Here is a 17321-nt window from a genome sequence, read left to right on the forward strand (position 1 = left end):
TAGCTAGTAAATTCCTCTGAATGTCCACTATAAGATTTCTATGGAGGATAGATGAGGTGAGGATATTCATTTATGTTGGTAGTGTTGAAGGAGGCGTGGTCATCTATATATCGGAGTCTCGAGTATAACGTCTAGGCAATGTGTGTATTGTTTGATTTAACGAAGTAGACAAACATATGTCATGCAACGAGAAACAGATCAACTGGGAGAGGAGCAAAGTTAGTACCCATTGGGATATTAACTACTTGTTTAGTAAGTAGTTTTGAAAATCGTTTTGGTGATACATTTGTTGGAGCCTGCAATTCGTATGAACCTTAGGAATTCAGCGTATGGCTGAAATTGGTGAGTGAGTGTTAACAGTATTTTAGTTATATCACGGCGTGTCAGCTTAATGTGGGAGGAAAAACCGAAGTGATGAAGGCCTCAGGCGTTTACCACTTTGGTGAAACCCACGAGCACGGGTATGGTGCTGACAAACCTAGAAACATAATCGGGGCGAACCGGGATTCGAACCCACGATCATAGGTTTCTGGCGTGCCCAAGGGCACAACTCTGCGGAGCGAATCGCGGCGCCTTAGACGACTGGGCCACCCGTGCCCCCGGCTGGAATGAACTTATTCTCAGATGTTATAGAAATTCCAGCACATAAAAACACCTTTCCTATTTAGACAAAGGACTGGCTTGTACATTGGATTAGACATACCAGCAATACCAAGGTCCTGTACATGTAGTCGGAATCGTACAACCGACTATTAGACCTCCACAGTCAAGCAATCATATGTCAGAATGTTCATCTAACTTAAAGGTATATTACTTTCCTAAGTACAGCGCGAGAATCCGATCATTATATTTTTTTTTCCAATGAAAAGTTTAATTATTCTTTCTGATTTTTTCCGTCTTGTCAAATATTTTGCTTTTCGGTTGTTTTTTTGTTGAGATAAACTGAATGAAGTTTAAACAATCAACGAACAGGAAAAACCCAAATGCTGCAATAAAGCAAGCGATGCCACCTAATCCAATCCCTGTGGAAGATTTGCGATCATCCGGTGCACTTGTCTTTTTCCGTATTGTGCTGGACAGAATAGACTTGTCGACAAGTAAAATCGATCGTAGTAATGCCACTTTTGCAGCCAGTTCTGTCTTGTTGCCATTGAAAAGGCAAGGACACCCACAAGCAAGTACAAACTGACAAAGCAAGCCACTGTACTCAGCCGGACAGAGGCATTCAAAGGCGTTGACACGATCAGAGCAAGTCCCGTTGTTTTTACATGGACTGGAGGCACAGTCGTCGATGTCTGAAATAGATAAATGAGGAATACAATACAAAACGTATCATCGTTTACGGGATTAAAGTAAATGAAAGACTGTTTTACGAAATAGAATGACTGACCAACACAGACTGACCTTCAATTACTCTGAATCGCCATCGTACCTGTATACCTTACTTACCTGTCTCGCACATGACCCCTGTAATTCCAGCCGGACAGGAGCAGGTAACGCCAGCATCTGTTTGAGTACAGATCCCTTTGTTATGACAGGGGTTCGCCGCGCAGGGGTCGAGAACTGGATAACATAGACATTAAATTAGGTTGATGATCAACCTACCATACTTATGACCATTGACATGTTGTATAGTGTATATTTTATTATATTTAAAATGTATTATCGCCATATATTATCTCCAATAATCTTGTATGCATCTAACTTGGTTGCCAGGATCCTTGTCATTCATACAAATAAACCACGAGGCTGATACCTCACTATCTATAACTTAACGTTTGGACCCGTGAAGTTCCGGGGTAGAATAGGTCTTCAGGAACCCATGCTTGCCGTGAAAAGCGACTATGCTTGTCGTAAGAGGCGACCAACGGGATCGGGTGATCAGGCTCGCTGACTTGTTTGATGCATGTCATCGAATCCCAATTGCGTGGATCGATGCTAATGATATCAATCACCGGATTGTCTGGTCCAGACTCGATTATTTACAGCCCGCCGTCATATAGCTGGAATATCGCTTGGTGCGGCGTAAACCAACAAACAAACAAAACTCAACTTTTGCTACACACACTTCGTTTTTGTTTGTTACCATCGACATGTTTGTACAATTTATTTACGGTCCATTTCTACATTCTTAGGATCAGCATCAGTTGCTTGAGATCAGTTCTCACCCAGCATCCAAACGAGTGGGCTGAACTGAATCTGGACAGCCAAGTCATTTATGTTATGAGCAATGATCCCCGAACGTGGCCATCCGATCCATTAACTCGCTCCTTACGTTGAGCCCAGGTTACTAGGATCAGTTATGACCTGTAGTTCCAACGGGGTTCAATGGAAGAGAAATACCTGTTTCACAATTGGTGCCGTTGGTGCCATGACTACAGGTACAGTTGTATCCATCTATCATGTCTGTGCAGCTTCCGCCATTGAGGCATGGTTTGGTGGCGCATTCGTCAATGTCTGTGATGATGACAATGTAAATCAGTTTACACTGTGAATGGATCATATTATGGTCTAATCGTACCACCTTATCTTAAAACATGAAGTGATACTGACATTATTCCCCCAAAATAACCAACAGCCCTATTACACAAACAATAAAAAACAAAACAAACAAAGAGCACTGATGCCCCAAATGTAATGCCATGCAGATGTACATTAAAAGTGGCTTTAAAGGTACTTTAAAGACTCCAGCAGTACATAATGCAGTTACGGTTTACATAGAAGTATTCTTACTATGTTCATACAGGGTTCCGCGATTGCAACTTAAAGGGGAAGTGTACACACAAAAGTTACTTTCTTTCTTTTTCTAAACAAAACGGAATTTTAGAATTAGTTAGTATCTGTGTTTGAAAATATACACTCATTTTTTCACAGGGAAAGTAGGAAGCTCACAATAGTGTGAAAATGCTATGCCGTTATGAGGCCTTCGTTTTTCGAGCTAAACAGGCCTGAGTTATCCCCCTTAGATTATGTGGTAATTAGTGCCAATTCAACTGGGTCCCTGTCTATTCTCAACGCAAAAGATATCAAGTACCAGTTTGCGGTAAAACAACATGGCCTACGACACACTCCGGCGCAGTGGTGACTCAGCATAACACTATGTTAGCTGGCATCTGAGACGCAAGAATCACACACCTGTACCTACACCACGTGAAGCATCAAAGCATGATGACGTCATAATGTTTATCAACTGGCACCAATGACGTCATATTGCAAGGGGCATAAGCCATGGTGTTTTTGTTATGGAAATAGAACACTTGGTAAATGTGAAAAATATAAATAGCTTTAATGCGAAAAATATGTTGATTAATTGTGATATTTTTATATTTTTGTCTATGACACTTCTAGGTTAACACTTTTAATGTGGAAAAAGTACAAGAAAAATATGCTCATTTCCGTGTGAACTTGCCCTTTAACAGGTAAACTCAGAGACACGAGTAGGCCATGACATGAACATGTTGGGCATGTCACTGCATGAGTTACTGGAATATTCGTTTATATCTGTTATATAAACTGCTGACGAAAAGAGACACGAATGATTTCAATGTAACTGTTGTTGAGGTGTACATTTACAATATCGTGGCATTTCATCTAATCACAAGGAAACTTCTCATCATGCATGTACGCGCACACAGAAGCCAAGTGTTTGCGCCTATTAATATTGTTATATGGCAGTGATTTTTATTGTCAAACAATGATTAGTCGTCAGGAATGTAGTACTATTTAATGTAAGCAGTGGAGAGGAAGTTACTATATGTAGATACAAGTGTATTAGATACTAGATGTTTAAACTTCCGGAACAGCATGGACTGGGATGGAGCGCCCAAAAATATTTGATAGTTGACAGTTCTGTAAGGTTTTGGGGCTATATAAGAGGGTGAAGGCGTGACTAGTGAGTGAGTGAGTCACTATTTAACGTCAAATCGGCAATATTTCAACCACATCGAAGACGTGACTAAATCAACTCTCACATTTCATTATATCAAGACCAGCTTTCACGTGAAGATCACTTATCATCCCTGACTCCTTGCTTAAGCCTTTCTCGGATGTTTGACGACTGTCGCTACTGCATGAATATATTATTATCACTGATTATCACCACTGTATTTGTATTTGATACTGACCACTGCCATCATATTATATATTGCCATTAAATATTGCACTACCACTCTATTGTGTACCACCATTGCTATGCAGCATTTTGTATTGATTTGGAAACCTAGTGATCGAATTTTAAAATAATATTTTTTTATTGTATACCATTTGTTGGTTTCACAGACACAGATTTCTTGGTAAACATATTGTTTCAATTTCGGAATCGATAAGTAATGCGGTATAAGAACTCATAATCACTTGTGCAATTGAGCTAAGCACACGCTTATAAATGTCTCAGTGGACAGACGAAATGGCGAATTGTGGGTACGATAGAGCGAGGGCATCAATATTCTAAGTTGCCCGAAAGTTTCGCAAATACAAAAGTGTAATGTCTCAACTGTTACCGTCAAACGGTTGTACCAAGCAAAAGATTCAGATCTGCTCATATTCTCAATGGAGAACTCCGTACAATAACAGGAAGGTTAATTTCAATGTCCACCGTGAAATACCAACGCTATGCAGCTCGCCAGGCGTCCTTTGATGGGAGTTACCTCAGCACTTTCCAAGGTGGCAAAGATTTGGGTGGGCTGGGCAACACAAGGGACGAGCTCTGCGCCACTTGCGTTACACCTTGTTCACGGGCGGTGTTGCCTCCGATTTACAGATGCCAGGAAACGTTGTTAGCGACGTAGCGGCGAGCTGTATGGCAGGGCAACAATTGTTGACCATGATATGGGGGTAGTTGTGTCATGGTGTGGGGTGGTATCACAAGTGACAGGCGAACTGATTTGTTTATTTGTTAACTGCAAGACCAGGCCGTCAGCGATTGGACTGGCCCGCTAAGTCCCTAACACGTCCCCAAAAGAGCATATGTTGGATGTTCTGGTGTGGAGAGAGACCCAGTACACACTAGCGTGGCCCAAATTTCGGTAGCTCCTCAGGCGGAATGGCGGACAATTCCGTGGGCAACCATACGCAAGTTTATTAATGGTATGCCAAGGTGGACACAACAGACATTTACATTGGTCAACACGCCCGAAATAATTTTCTGACACTTATATTAATTACACATTCACTATCATTCCATCACTTCCGTTTATTTTTCGTCGGTAGTATATTTAAACCTTTCCTCCATTTATATAACAAAAAAATGAAGATGTTGCATCTTGCCTCGCGTGTCTTTCCTACTGTTACAACGAGGAATCCACATGGAATGTGTATAGCAAGGTTCTGTTGCCTGAGGGAATTGCACCTAATGGGTGTTGATTCTGAAGGATCCTTGACAACTTTGTGCATCGGTGTAACGTTCAACCGCAAAGATGTATAACTTTATCACAACCCTGTCGCTTGAATTCTTTTTTGCATGAGGTAGCCATTATTCCAACATCAACTGCATAAAAAATCATTGGTATCTGTTGAAACTGATCATGAAAGGGAATTATCGAAGATATTTCAGTGGTTCATGAGGAAGCCACAGGTGAAGTTATTCCTGAAAACTGTATAAGACGGAGTACATCTCACCTGTGCTGCAGTTCCAGTCTGTATACCCAGGTACACAATCACAGGTGTAGTTGTTGACGTGTTCGACACATGTACCGTTCACACATGGGTTTGTTGCACACTCGTCGATATCTACAAACATGTATATAAATCGGTTATTATGAATTAACCCAAACGTACATGTATATTTTGATTTGATTTTGAATGTAGACCAATGTAGGTTATATGGTCAGCTTGTGTTGACCGCTGGGTTGTTGAAAATGAAGAGATGACGTTCAGATACAGATTGTATGGTCAAGTATAAACTGTAAACATGATGTTAAAATATATAATAGCAGAGGTTCGACCCTGCACTGGATCAGCACCTGGACAAGCAGTGAGGACTGCACTGTGTCAAAATCCGCTTGGTCACCATTTTCGTTTTAAGCCACAAACTTAAAAAGCTCTTACAGTTATAATATTGAATGCTAGCCCATTAGACAGTTCTTATGGGCAATAGAAAATATTGTTCCTAAACGCCATTGGCGAGGTAGATATTGTTACATCGAAAATAGTTAGAAGTAAACAATTAAAGAAGACATTATGTATGGATATAGAATAGAGATTAGTCAGTTTCTGATTGAAAGGGGATAGTAGGAAAATTTAGCAGACAGTAGAGGTATCAGTAAATGCGCCAACGTGCCACTTAATGTTCTGGTCAATCACTTGTTGGTCTCGTTTGTTAACAAGCTGGCGTCGCACAGCTTAGCTTGTGTACTGCCATGCGACGCCAGGAAACAAGCACTTACATTTTCATGCAATTTGTTTGAGTGGCGAGTTCTACCTGTAGGGCAGGACATACTTGCCCTTTTTTCGATCACCTGGGGCTATCACTGATTGTCAGTGATCCTTCCATATAATTGTCATTGCCATATCTTGTCTCTAATGCGCAATGTAATCTGTTTCTGCGGATAATCGAGACAGGGGTTGACGTTTTACATCACTACCTTATTGCAGGACTTCATACACGTAGTATTTCCTGAGCAGTTATGATAATTCGATTCTAACAACTTTCAAGAATATTTGACCCGTGAAGATCCGGGGTGGAATAGGTCTTCGGCAACCCATGTTTCCGTAAAAGGCTACAATGCTTGTCGTAATAGGCGATCGGATCGATGCTCATGATATTAATCATGGGACTGTCAGGTCCCGACTCGATTATTTAGAGTGCGGCGTTAAACAACAAACAAACAAACATTCAAGAATATTTAACAATGATGTCCTGGTGCATTGTGTAATGTGATGCACTTCCATGGTGTCCGAACTGACAAGGTCCTATCTGTCAGGGTTATATTGAATATGAAACCTGTGTGAGACAGGGGAAAACTTCTCACCTGTGCTGCAGTTCCTGTCTGTATACCCAGGTTCACAGTCACAGGTGTAGTTGTTGACGTGGTCGACACATGTACCGTTCACACATGGGTTTGTTGCACACTCGTCGATATCTACAAACATGTTTATAAATCGGTTATTCATTCATTCATTCATTCATTCATTCATTCATTTTATAAGTAAATGGGTTAAATAAGTAAAAAAGGGTTTGGGTGATCCTGGCACAGTCATCAGGTTGGTTAGTCTGATCATCAGTTCAGGGCACTTGGACCCTCAACACGCACCCTAAACAGCGAATGGGAACTTCTCCCAGGAAGCAAATACATAAAGGGTATGTGGTGTCTTTTTTCACGTACTACATGAAACTACATAAATGAGATGAATGGGGAGATAAATCCATCTGTCAGCACCTTCGTCAACGTCACATCATACAAAACATAACTATGTAAAGCATTGATAAGAGATGCCTCTTGGGGAAGAAGGGGTATTAAGGAGCATTAGGAGCATGTAGAACAAGAAGAGATGGAATGTTTCAAAATGTCTTTATTGTTTGGAACGACGTTTCAGCACTACTACTCTCGCCTTCATCATTCACATGATGCATATAAAGGGGCACCATGTTGGACGTAAACGTCGTTGCAGACACTAAGAAATTTGTTATCCATAAACGTTTCATGTCTCCATATTTCATTGGTAAGTGAAACTATTTCGAGAAGCTATTGAATTCCGAATAATACGAGCCTACATTTTCAACAATATTTAAAACGACAATGTATTGGCTCGATGTACGTGTACAGTGAAGTCGCCCTCTAAATAATCACCGGACACATCGTTGATCGCCCGGAAAGCATGGTGTCCGAACGGATGGGGTCCGGACTGTCGGAGCCATATTGAATACAAAACCTGTGTGGGACAGTGAAGGACCTTTTCTCACCTGTGCTGCAGTTCCTGTCTGTATACCCAGGTTCACAGTCACAGGTGTAGTTGTTGACGTGGTCGACACACGTACCGTTCACACATGGGTTTGTTGCACACTCGTTGATATCTACACATCAAGAATTAAACAAAATGTATCTGTATACGTTGGTTTGATTTTTTTTGAGTTTATGTATATTAATGTCAAAGTAGGTTACTTGTGTTGATCGTTGGCTTGCTGACATAATGAAAATAAAGATAATGATATGCTGAAGGGATAGAGATTATATACAGTATCTACATTGTGTTCTATATACATGTAGATCTAGACTTTCGACCCTTGCACTGGAGCAGCACAAGGACCAGCAGTACGAATTGATCAGTGTCAAAGTACTCTAGTTCCCTAGTTTCTTCAAGTTTTCCATTTAGATATTGATGGTTGGCCCATAACGTAAACATGAACACATGGAATAATTAAATGTGAGCAATAAACAATGAAGGAAGACACATGACACTTAATTATAGTTGTGTGGACTTAAATTAAGTATGGATAATAGAATGGGGATTAGTCAGTTCCTGTTTCGCCACCTGGAGCCCCGCCATGTATTAAATATGCAACATGTTTCCCCATGACTCTGGTATGCTCCCGTGGAATCTTGACTATTGCATGTCATTCTTTTGTTGCGAACGAGGGCTAGTTGAGGATTGAATCTTCTGAAGGATTGTCCAGAATAGGCACTCGATGCAGAATGCCTGACTGATGCGAAGGTATACAGTGTAACAGACGAAATGACACTCCATAGTCAAAGTTGTTTTTTTTAATTCTTTTGTATCGTGCTTTTGAGAAATGAATAAGTTTAGTATCATTTAAAAGTAACAGGAAATACATGTTAATCACACCGGAAAATACGTGAGTCACCAGGGGAGATAAGTATCAAAGGAAATCATATTTTGACCCTTTTAAAGTTTCAATTCTTGCTACGTAGGTTAGTTTACAAAGTAGGAAAAGAAGCTTTTCCAATTCGCTTTTGTTAAAAAAATGATTTTAATATTTTTGAACATATAAATGATAAAGTAAGTATGTCCTTTTCCAAGGTAACACTAGAATTATACATTAACTATTTCTAAACAGTAAATAAATTTAAATACAGATTTTACAAAGATTTTTCTTATTTGACATGCAGAATGAGTTCATGACGTAGAAAGGCAGGATGAAATAGCATCAGTAGCAATAGTAGCAGCATTAATACAAAAATATTTAAATGTCATTCAAATGTTCTAGTTTTCCCTAAGTTGTCTTGCTTTCGTGTTGTCTGTTCCAGTTAATAAAAGTTGGTCAGGAAGACTCCTCACCTGTGCTGCAGTTCGAGTCTGTATACCCGGGTTCACAGTCACAAGTGTAGTTGTTGACGTGGTCGATGCATGTACCGTTCACACATGGGTTTGTTGCACACTCGTTGATATCTACAAACATGTATATAAATGGCTTATTCCTTTTCTTCATCTTTTTCATATTATTTACAGATTTAAAATGCAACAAAGAGGGTTTGGATGATCCTGGCACAGTCAGGCTGGTTAGGCTCATCATCAGCTCAGGGCCTTGCCCCCTCTACATGCAGCCCAGACAGCCAATGGGACTTCTCCCAGGAAGTGCTGCCGATTCTAAGGCAACCAGATCCTTTCGGAGAATGTGAAGACCCCAACACTGCAACCTCCTGCATTACCCAGATTGTCAGAAGTGCTGTATTCCTGGCAGCAAACACTGATTCTCTCCCAACATTATTCCAGTATCCTAGTTTTTAAAGCGATCGGTCGTAACGCCGAAGACACGGGTTCGATTCTCGACATGGTTTAAATGAGTTAAGCCAATATCTGGAGTCCCCCGCCGTGATTATGCTGGAATATTGCTAAAAGCGGCGTAAAACCATACTTACGCACTCACTCACTAAGTCAGTCAACAGATTAGGAGGTACCAAACGTAAGGCACTGAGAACAATGGAGAGTCGTACAAGTTGGTACTTGGGTTGAAAGCGTGACATTTTGTAAGCGAGGTCCGAATTTTTGCCATGTTTTCCCTGAACTTTGTCAATCATATTTGTGTCAAAAAGGAACAGAAAATTCTACGATATGAATGATTTCATGGGATTTATCAAAAAGGGACAAGGTATGGGTTGTTGGTCTGGATAGGTCTGAGACTGTATACAGGCCTATTCCAAAGAATTTTGTATTTATCATTTACCTTGACGCCCTCAACATATACCGCTCCATTATGTCATCTAAGATAATGTGTTTGTGCCAAAGCTGGGTGTGAGTGAGTGAGTGAGTTGGGTTTAACGATGCTTTTAACATTATTCCAGTTATATCACGGCGTGTCAGCCTATTATGGGAGGAAAGCCCGAAGTGATGCAGGTCTCGGTGAAACCCACGAGCGCGGGTATGGCGCTGACAAACCTAGAAACATAATTGGGGTGAACCGGGATTCGAACCCACAATCACAGGTTTCTGGCATGCCCAAGGGACGCAACACTGCACGGCGAATCGCGGCGCCTTAGACGACTGGGCCCCCCGTGCCCCAATCAAAGCTGGGAATCCACTGACAATGTGTTGGACAGTCTCATTAACTTCATTGCCTAATCTACATTTCATATTTACTTTTGGATGCAAAATCCCACATTGACGATTTCGAGTGGGAGATGACTGATCCTGAGCAGAAAACAGAAAACTTTCTGTTTCAGTTTCCAGGCCAGCCCACTTCATCCAATTGGAGGCGTGGTTTCTGTTCTCAACACACTGCACATAAACCTGATGCAGTCGTCGTTCAAACAGCATCTCCCTTTTGAGCCGATTTGATGTGGCTCTTCGCTTGTTTGACGCTCATATCTGTTCTGTCTAGCAGTACAGAACCATCAATAAAATCAACATTGACATTGTCCCACGTCCTCAGCCCGAAAACTGTGGAATGCCTTGTTTTCATCATGAATCTTGACATGTTTTACAAGAGGATCACCAGACAAATAAATATGTGCAAAAGTACACAATATCACTCCATCACGATGAGCCTCCACGTTATCAAACCACGCCCTCCCATTAAAATTGGTAAATATAATTGATCGAGGGAAGAGCATGGGTGGTTTAATCTATTGTCAGACATGATTTTCGTGTGAATTTGTTAATATCCCGAATTTCTTGTTTTATCTAATCAACACCACAAAAGAATACGAAAGGATGGTTGCAGCATAAGCATTTGTATGCTTAACCTTTTTGCGAGCGTTCAGCTCTGAACTCCAGATTTTCTTGGGTCTACATTTTGTATTCTGCCCTAAGTTTGTCTTTGATATTGTCTTTGTCACGGTGTCCGAACTGATGGGGTCTGGACTGCCGGAGACATACAGAATATACAACGTGTGTGAGACAGGGAAGGCCTTCTCACCTGTGTTGCAGTTCCTGTCTGTATACCCAGGTTCACAGTCACAGGTGTAGTTGTTGACGTGGTCGACACACGTACCCTGCACACATGGGTTTGTTGCACACTCGTCAATATCTACAAACAGTTACATGAAGAATTAATAGTAGATTACTTGTGTTGACCGTTGGCTTGCTGACATAATGGAAATAAGGATAATTGTAGAGATGTACAAGTAGATATGTAGAAATCGCCTTGTAAATACACTCCGGAAACAACGGTGATCTCCCTGAAAGCACTGTGTTCCAACTGATTGGGTCCTGACTATCGGAGCTATATTGAATATAAAACCTGTTTGAGACAAGGAAATAATTCTCACCTGTGCTGCAGTTCCAGCCTTTATACCCAGGTTCACAGTCACAAGTGTAGTTGTTGACGTGGTCGACACACGTACCCTGCACACATGGGTTTGTTGCACAGTCGTCAATATCTACAAACAGTTACATCAGGAATTAATGTCAAAGTAGATTACTTGTATTTACGGTTGGATTACTGACATAATGAAAATAAAGATAATGATAGAGATATAAATATACTCTTCAAAAGAAGAAAGTATACATCATGATTGCTTGGTTTATGTGTCGAGTTTAGATCTTATACCATTATAAATAGTGGAATTTATAGGTAAATTATTGCGGTACCATATGCACTTTACAAAAAACAGGTGCAAAGACGTCCGTGGTAGGTGGAAAATCGGTAACGATCATGGCCTGGTCGAGCTGCTATCACCGCATGGCAGCGACTGCCCATAGACGCGATCAAAGTTCGAATAACAGCCCGGAATGTTCTGTTACTCCTTCTCTAGCGCCACAGAAAGTTCCTGCAGTGTTTGTGACGCTGGTTGACGTTGACGGACACGACGATCAAGAAGGTCCAGCAGATGTTCAATAGGGTACAAGTCTAGCGAACGAGCAGACCAGGGTAGCGTATCAGTGCAAACTCTATGCAAACAAGTGCGATGTGGGGTGTGGCGTCGTCCTGCTGACAGATATACATACAGGCGTTCGACCCTTGTACAGCAGTGGAACTCCATCAATTAAGATTGGTCCGACTAAATTCCCCGGTAGATACACTCCGGACACAACGGCGAACTCCTGGAAAGCACTGTGTTCGAACTGATGGGGTCCGGACAATCGGAGCCATATTGAATACAAAACCTGTGTGAGGCAGGGAAAGAATTCTCACCTGTGCTGCAGTTCCTGTCTGTATACCCAGGTTCACAGTCACAGGTGTAGTTGTTGACGTGGTCGACACATGCACCATTCACACATGGGTTTGTTGCACACTCGTCAATATCTACAAACAGTTTCATCAGTAATTAATGTGTTGACCGATGGATTTGCTGACATAATGAAAATAAAGATAATGATAGAGATGTATATATATTCAAGTATATAGTAGCTTTACTTTGTTAAATAAACATACAGACGTTCGACCCTTGCACTGGAGCAGCACAAGAACCAGAAGTACGAATTGCTGTGTCGAAATCCTCTTGTTCACCATTTCTATTTAAATATTGATGGTTGCTCCAGGAAGACACATGACACTTTATTACGGTTGTATGGACTTAAATTAAGAATAGATAATAGAATGGGGATTCGTCAGTTCCTGTTTCGTCACCTACGGCACCAACCTGTATCAAATATGGAAAATGTTTCCTCATGACTCTGGTATGCTCTCTAACGATATAAGAGGGGTCGCCCTAAGACTCCCTTGGAATATTCAATATTGCATATCGTTATGTAGTTGTCATTCGAGGGCTAGCTCAGAATGATCGTCCAAAATAGGCACTCGATGCAGAATGCATGACTGATGCGAAGATATGCAGTGTTACAGACGAAATGTTTTTGGATTCTTTTGTATCATGCTTTTGAGACTTTGATGAGTCTACCATTTAAAAGTAACAGGAAATACATGTGTATCATACCGGAAAATACGTGACTCAGAAAAAAATAGTTTGTCCCTTTTAAGGTTATATTTGTTCCTACGTAGATTAGTTTTCAAAGTAAGAAAGCAATCTTTGTCAATTCTTTTTTGTTTAGAATTTAATTTTAATGTTTTTGAATATTTAAATGATAAAGCAAGTATGTTCTTTTCCCAGGTAAAAGTAGAATTGTACATATATGTACTATTTCTAAACAGTAAATATATTTTCCAACAGATTTTCCAAGGATTTTTCTTATTTGACTTGCAGAATGAGTTTACGACATAGAGGGCAGTACTGAATGCCATTAATTGTAAAAGTAGTAGCATTAATAAAAAATATTTAAATGTCATTCAAAGTTTCTACTTTTCCCCACGTTGTATTGATTTAGTGTTGTCTATTCTAGTTTAAAACACTTGGTCAGTTGGACTCTTCACCTGTGCTGCAGTTCCTGTCTGTATATCCGGGTTCACAGTCACAGGTGTAGTTGTTGACGTGGTCGGCACATGTACCGTTCATACATGGGTTTGGTGCACACTCGTTGATATCTACAAACATAAATCTATTATTGTGTACTGATGAAAATAAATAATGCAAAGAGGGTTTGGGGGATCCTGGCACGATTTGGCTGGTTAGGCTCATCATCAGCTCAGGGCCCTTGTCCCCTCTACATGCAGCCCAGACAGCCATTGGGACTTCTCACAGGAAGCGCTGCCGAGTCGAACCCAACACAGGACTTTTTGGTGAATGTTAAGACTCCCCAACACTGCAGCCTTCTGCATTACACATGCTGTGGCAGCAAACCTGGGTACTCGGCCAATATGTCAGTCAACAGATTTGGAGGTACCAAACATAAGGCAACGAGAACAATGGAGAGTCGGACAACTTGGTACTTGGGATGCAAGCGTGACATTTCGAAAACGAGGTCCGCATATTTGCCATGTTTTTCCTGAATCTTATCAATCACATAAGTGTCAAAAGGAACAAAACATTTAACAACATAAATTATTCCAATGGATTTATAAAAAAGGAGTGAGTATGGTTTTAGGCCGCTTTTAGCAATATTCCAGCAATATCACGGCGGGGGACACCACAAATGGGCTTCACACATCTACCCACGTCGGGAATCGAACCCGGGTCTTCGGCGTGACAAGCGAACGCTTTAACCACTAGGCTACCCGACCGCCCCTTATCAAATAGGACAAGATCAGGGTTGTTAGCCTGGAGACGTCTGAGGCTGTATACGGGCCTCTTCCAAAGAATTTTGTATTCATCATTTACCATGACGCCCTCTACATATTCTGGGTTATACCATGGATGGACCACTGTGTCAAAACCACAAGCATTGCGAAGACGGTAATAAAATGTTCGAGCCACACTATGATGTGGCTTAAGATACTGTTTGTGCCAAAGCTAGGCATCTACTAACAATGTGTTGGACATTTCTCATTAACTTCATTGCATAATCTATATTTCATATTTACACGTTAATGCAAAATCACACATTGACGATTTCGAGTGGGAGATGACTGGTCCTGAGCAGCAAACAGAAAGCCTTCTATTTCACTCTCAGGCCAGCCCACTTCATCCAATTGAAGGACTCTGCGAGGTTTCTGTTCTCAACACACTGCGCATAAACCTGATGCTGTGGTCGTTCAAAAAGCCTCTCCCACACATTGGTGAGTGGGACGTGGCTGGTCCTGATCTGAGCAGCAAACAGAAAACCTTCTGTTCACTTCCAGGCCAACCGATTTCATCCAAGCGAAGGACTCTGCAGTGTTGCTGGTCTTCTCAACACGCTGCACATAAACTCGATGCAGTGGTCGTTCAGAAATTTGAAAGTTGACGCTCTTCAACAATTTGCACGATATATTTTCACAGTTAACCTTTGATAATTATACTTAGATGTATTTTTAATGAGATATGTCCATATATCAGTACCTGTCAAACAGTACCTGGTACAAAACATAAGTATGTAAAACATTGATGAGAAATGCCTCTTGAGGATGATTACGTCACTTCCTCTTAAACCAAAAGAAGAAAAACGTCTCAAGTTGGTATTAGGAGCATGTAGAACAAGAAGAGAATGTTTCAAAATTCTTTATTGTTTGGAACGACGTTTCAGCACTACTACTCTCGCCTTCATCATTCACATGATGCATATAAAGGGGCACGATGTTGGACGTAAATGTCTTTGCAGACACTAAGAAAGTTGTTATCCATAAAAGTTTCATGTCTCCATAAAGCTATCTTTCATCAATAAGTGAAACTATTACGAGAAACAATTGAATTCTGAATAACACGAGCCTACAATTTCAACAGTATTCAAAACGACTCTGTTGGTTCGATGTACGTGTACAGTGAAATTCCGTCAATCCACGTTAATCCTATAGAAATTGCCCTGTAAATACACTACGGACATAACGGTGTGATTGCCCAGAAATCATGGGGTCCGGACTGTCGGAGCCATACTGAATAGAAAACCGGTGTCAGATAGGGAAGGACTTCTTCTCACCTGTGCTGCAGTTCGAGTCTGTATACCCGGGTTCACAGTCACAGGAGTAGTAGTTGACGTGGTCGACACATGTACCGTTCACACATGGGTTTGTTGCACACTCGTCGATGTCTACAAACAGTTACATCAGGGATGGAACAAAACGTATCTGTACTTGTGTTGGATTGCTGACATAATGGAAATAAAGCTAATGATGAAGACACAGAGATTACATATATGTACAAGTATACAGTATCTACATTGTGTTCAATATACATCCACACGTTCGACCCTTGCACTGAAGCAGCACAAGAACCAGCAGCCCGAATTCTATTTAAATGTTGATGCTTGGCCCATAAGGTAAACATTAACACAAAGAATAGTTACATGTGAGCAATAAACTATGAGGTGAGGTGAAATTGGGTTTAACGTCGCGTCCAAGATTATTGCACTTATATAACGACGTGCATGCACGTGTGTGTGTGTGTGTGTGTGTGTGTGTGTGGCTGCTTGTACTAGTCCGGACAGAATGCCGATTTATAGTGCTAGCTCACTGAGATACCATGCCACAGTTTTACATGAACACAGTAAACTGACTCCGAGCCGACCAGTCCTTGTTTTAGCCCCTTAATGCCGAGCGCCAGACAGGGTAATCTTTTAACGTCTTTTGGTATGACGCGGCCGGGGATCGAACCCCGGACCTTCCGCTCTCCGTGAGGACGCTCTACCACAAGACCACGGAGGCGGCCAATAAACTATGAAGGACACATGATACTTAATAACGGATGTGTGGAGAATTGAATAGGGATTAGTCAGTTCCTGTTCCTTTGAGACATTAATGAGTTTAGTGTCATTTAAAAGTAACATGAAATATATGTGTATCACACCAGGGGAGATTATGAAAATAACCTTTTCCAATTCGTTTTTGTTGAGAATTTAATTTTAATGTTTTTTAATATCTAAATGATAAAGCAATTATGTTCTTTCCCAGGTAACAGTAGAATTATACATTTACTATTTCTAAACATTAGATTAATTTCACTACAGATTTTCCAATGATTTTTCTTATTTGACTTGCAGATTGAGTTCACGGCATTAGAGGGCAGTACTGATTACCGTTCGTAGTAATAGTAGTAACATCAATAAAAAAACTATTTAAATGTCATGCAAACGTTCTACTTTTTCCCCAAGTTCATATGCTTTCATGGACAATAGGAGACCACATATATTATATATGTACTAAATTTGATCTTTTGTGTTGATATATTTTAGAAAAGTAAGGCACCCAGCTATAGATGAATATCCTCAAAAGTTACCTGCATTTATAATATCCTTCTGCAGCTAGTGTGATAATTATTATAGACGTTCGGGTCACACTAGAATACCTCGTGGGACTGCCCTAGACATTACTTCCCATGCGGTTTCAGGGGAGCATAACAGTAGGTTTTCCGTCTGAATTTTAGCGTTCTGGCGCCCTTATATTCGACTTGCAACTATAGACACTGGTACGCTTAGGTCACGCGTATATATAATACCTCGTTGTCAAAGAACGAAACATG

General features: G+C 40.9%; 1 protein-coding gene across 1 annotated transcript in view; it reads right to left on the minus strand.

Moving 5' to 3' along the window:
• Positions 1-870: 870 nt before the first annotated feature.
• Positions 871-17321, minus strand: part of LOC139450345 (fibropellin-1-like) — a 40771-nt gene continuing 24320 nt past the window's right edge. Inside the window, exons 7-18 of the mRNA XM_071232026.1 lie at positions 15784-15894; positions 13706-13816; positions 12530-12640; positions 11664-11774; positions 11312-11422; positions 9235-9345; positions 7901-8011; positions 6969-7079; positions 5617-5727; positions 2344-2457; positions 1450-1563; positions 871-1295 (exon numbers count right to left, since the gene is read on the minus strand). Of these exons, the coding sequence (XP_071088127.1) occupies positions 871-1295; positions 1450-1563; positions 2344-2457; positions 5617-5727; positions 6969-7079; positions 7901-8011; positions 9235-9345; positions 11312-11422; positions 11664-11774; positions 12530-12640; positions 13706-13816; positions 15784-15894 (1652 nt within the window). The remainder of the gene's footprint in view (positions 1296-1449; positions 1564-2343; positions 2458-5616; positions 5728-6968; positions 7080-7900; positions 8012-9234; positions 9346-11311; positions 11423-11663; positions 11775-12529; positions 12641-13705; positions 13817-15783; positions 15895-17321) is intronic.

The sequence above is a fragment of the Haliotis cracherodii genome, unplaced genomic scaffold (assembly GCF_022045235.1).
Source record: "Haliotis cracherodii isolate W230 unplaced genomic scaffold, xgHalCrac1.p SCAF_8, whole genome shotgun sequence".
Taxonomy (NCBI): Eukaryota; Metazoa; Mollusca; class Gastropoda; order Lepetellida; family Haliotidae; genus Haliotis; species Haliotis cracherodii.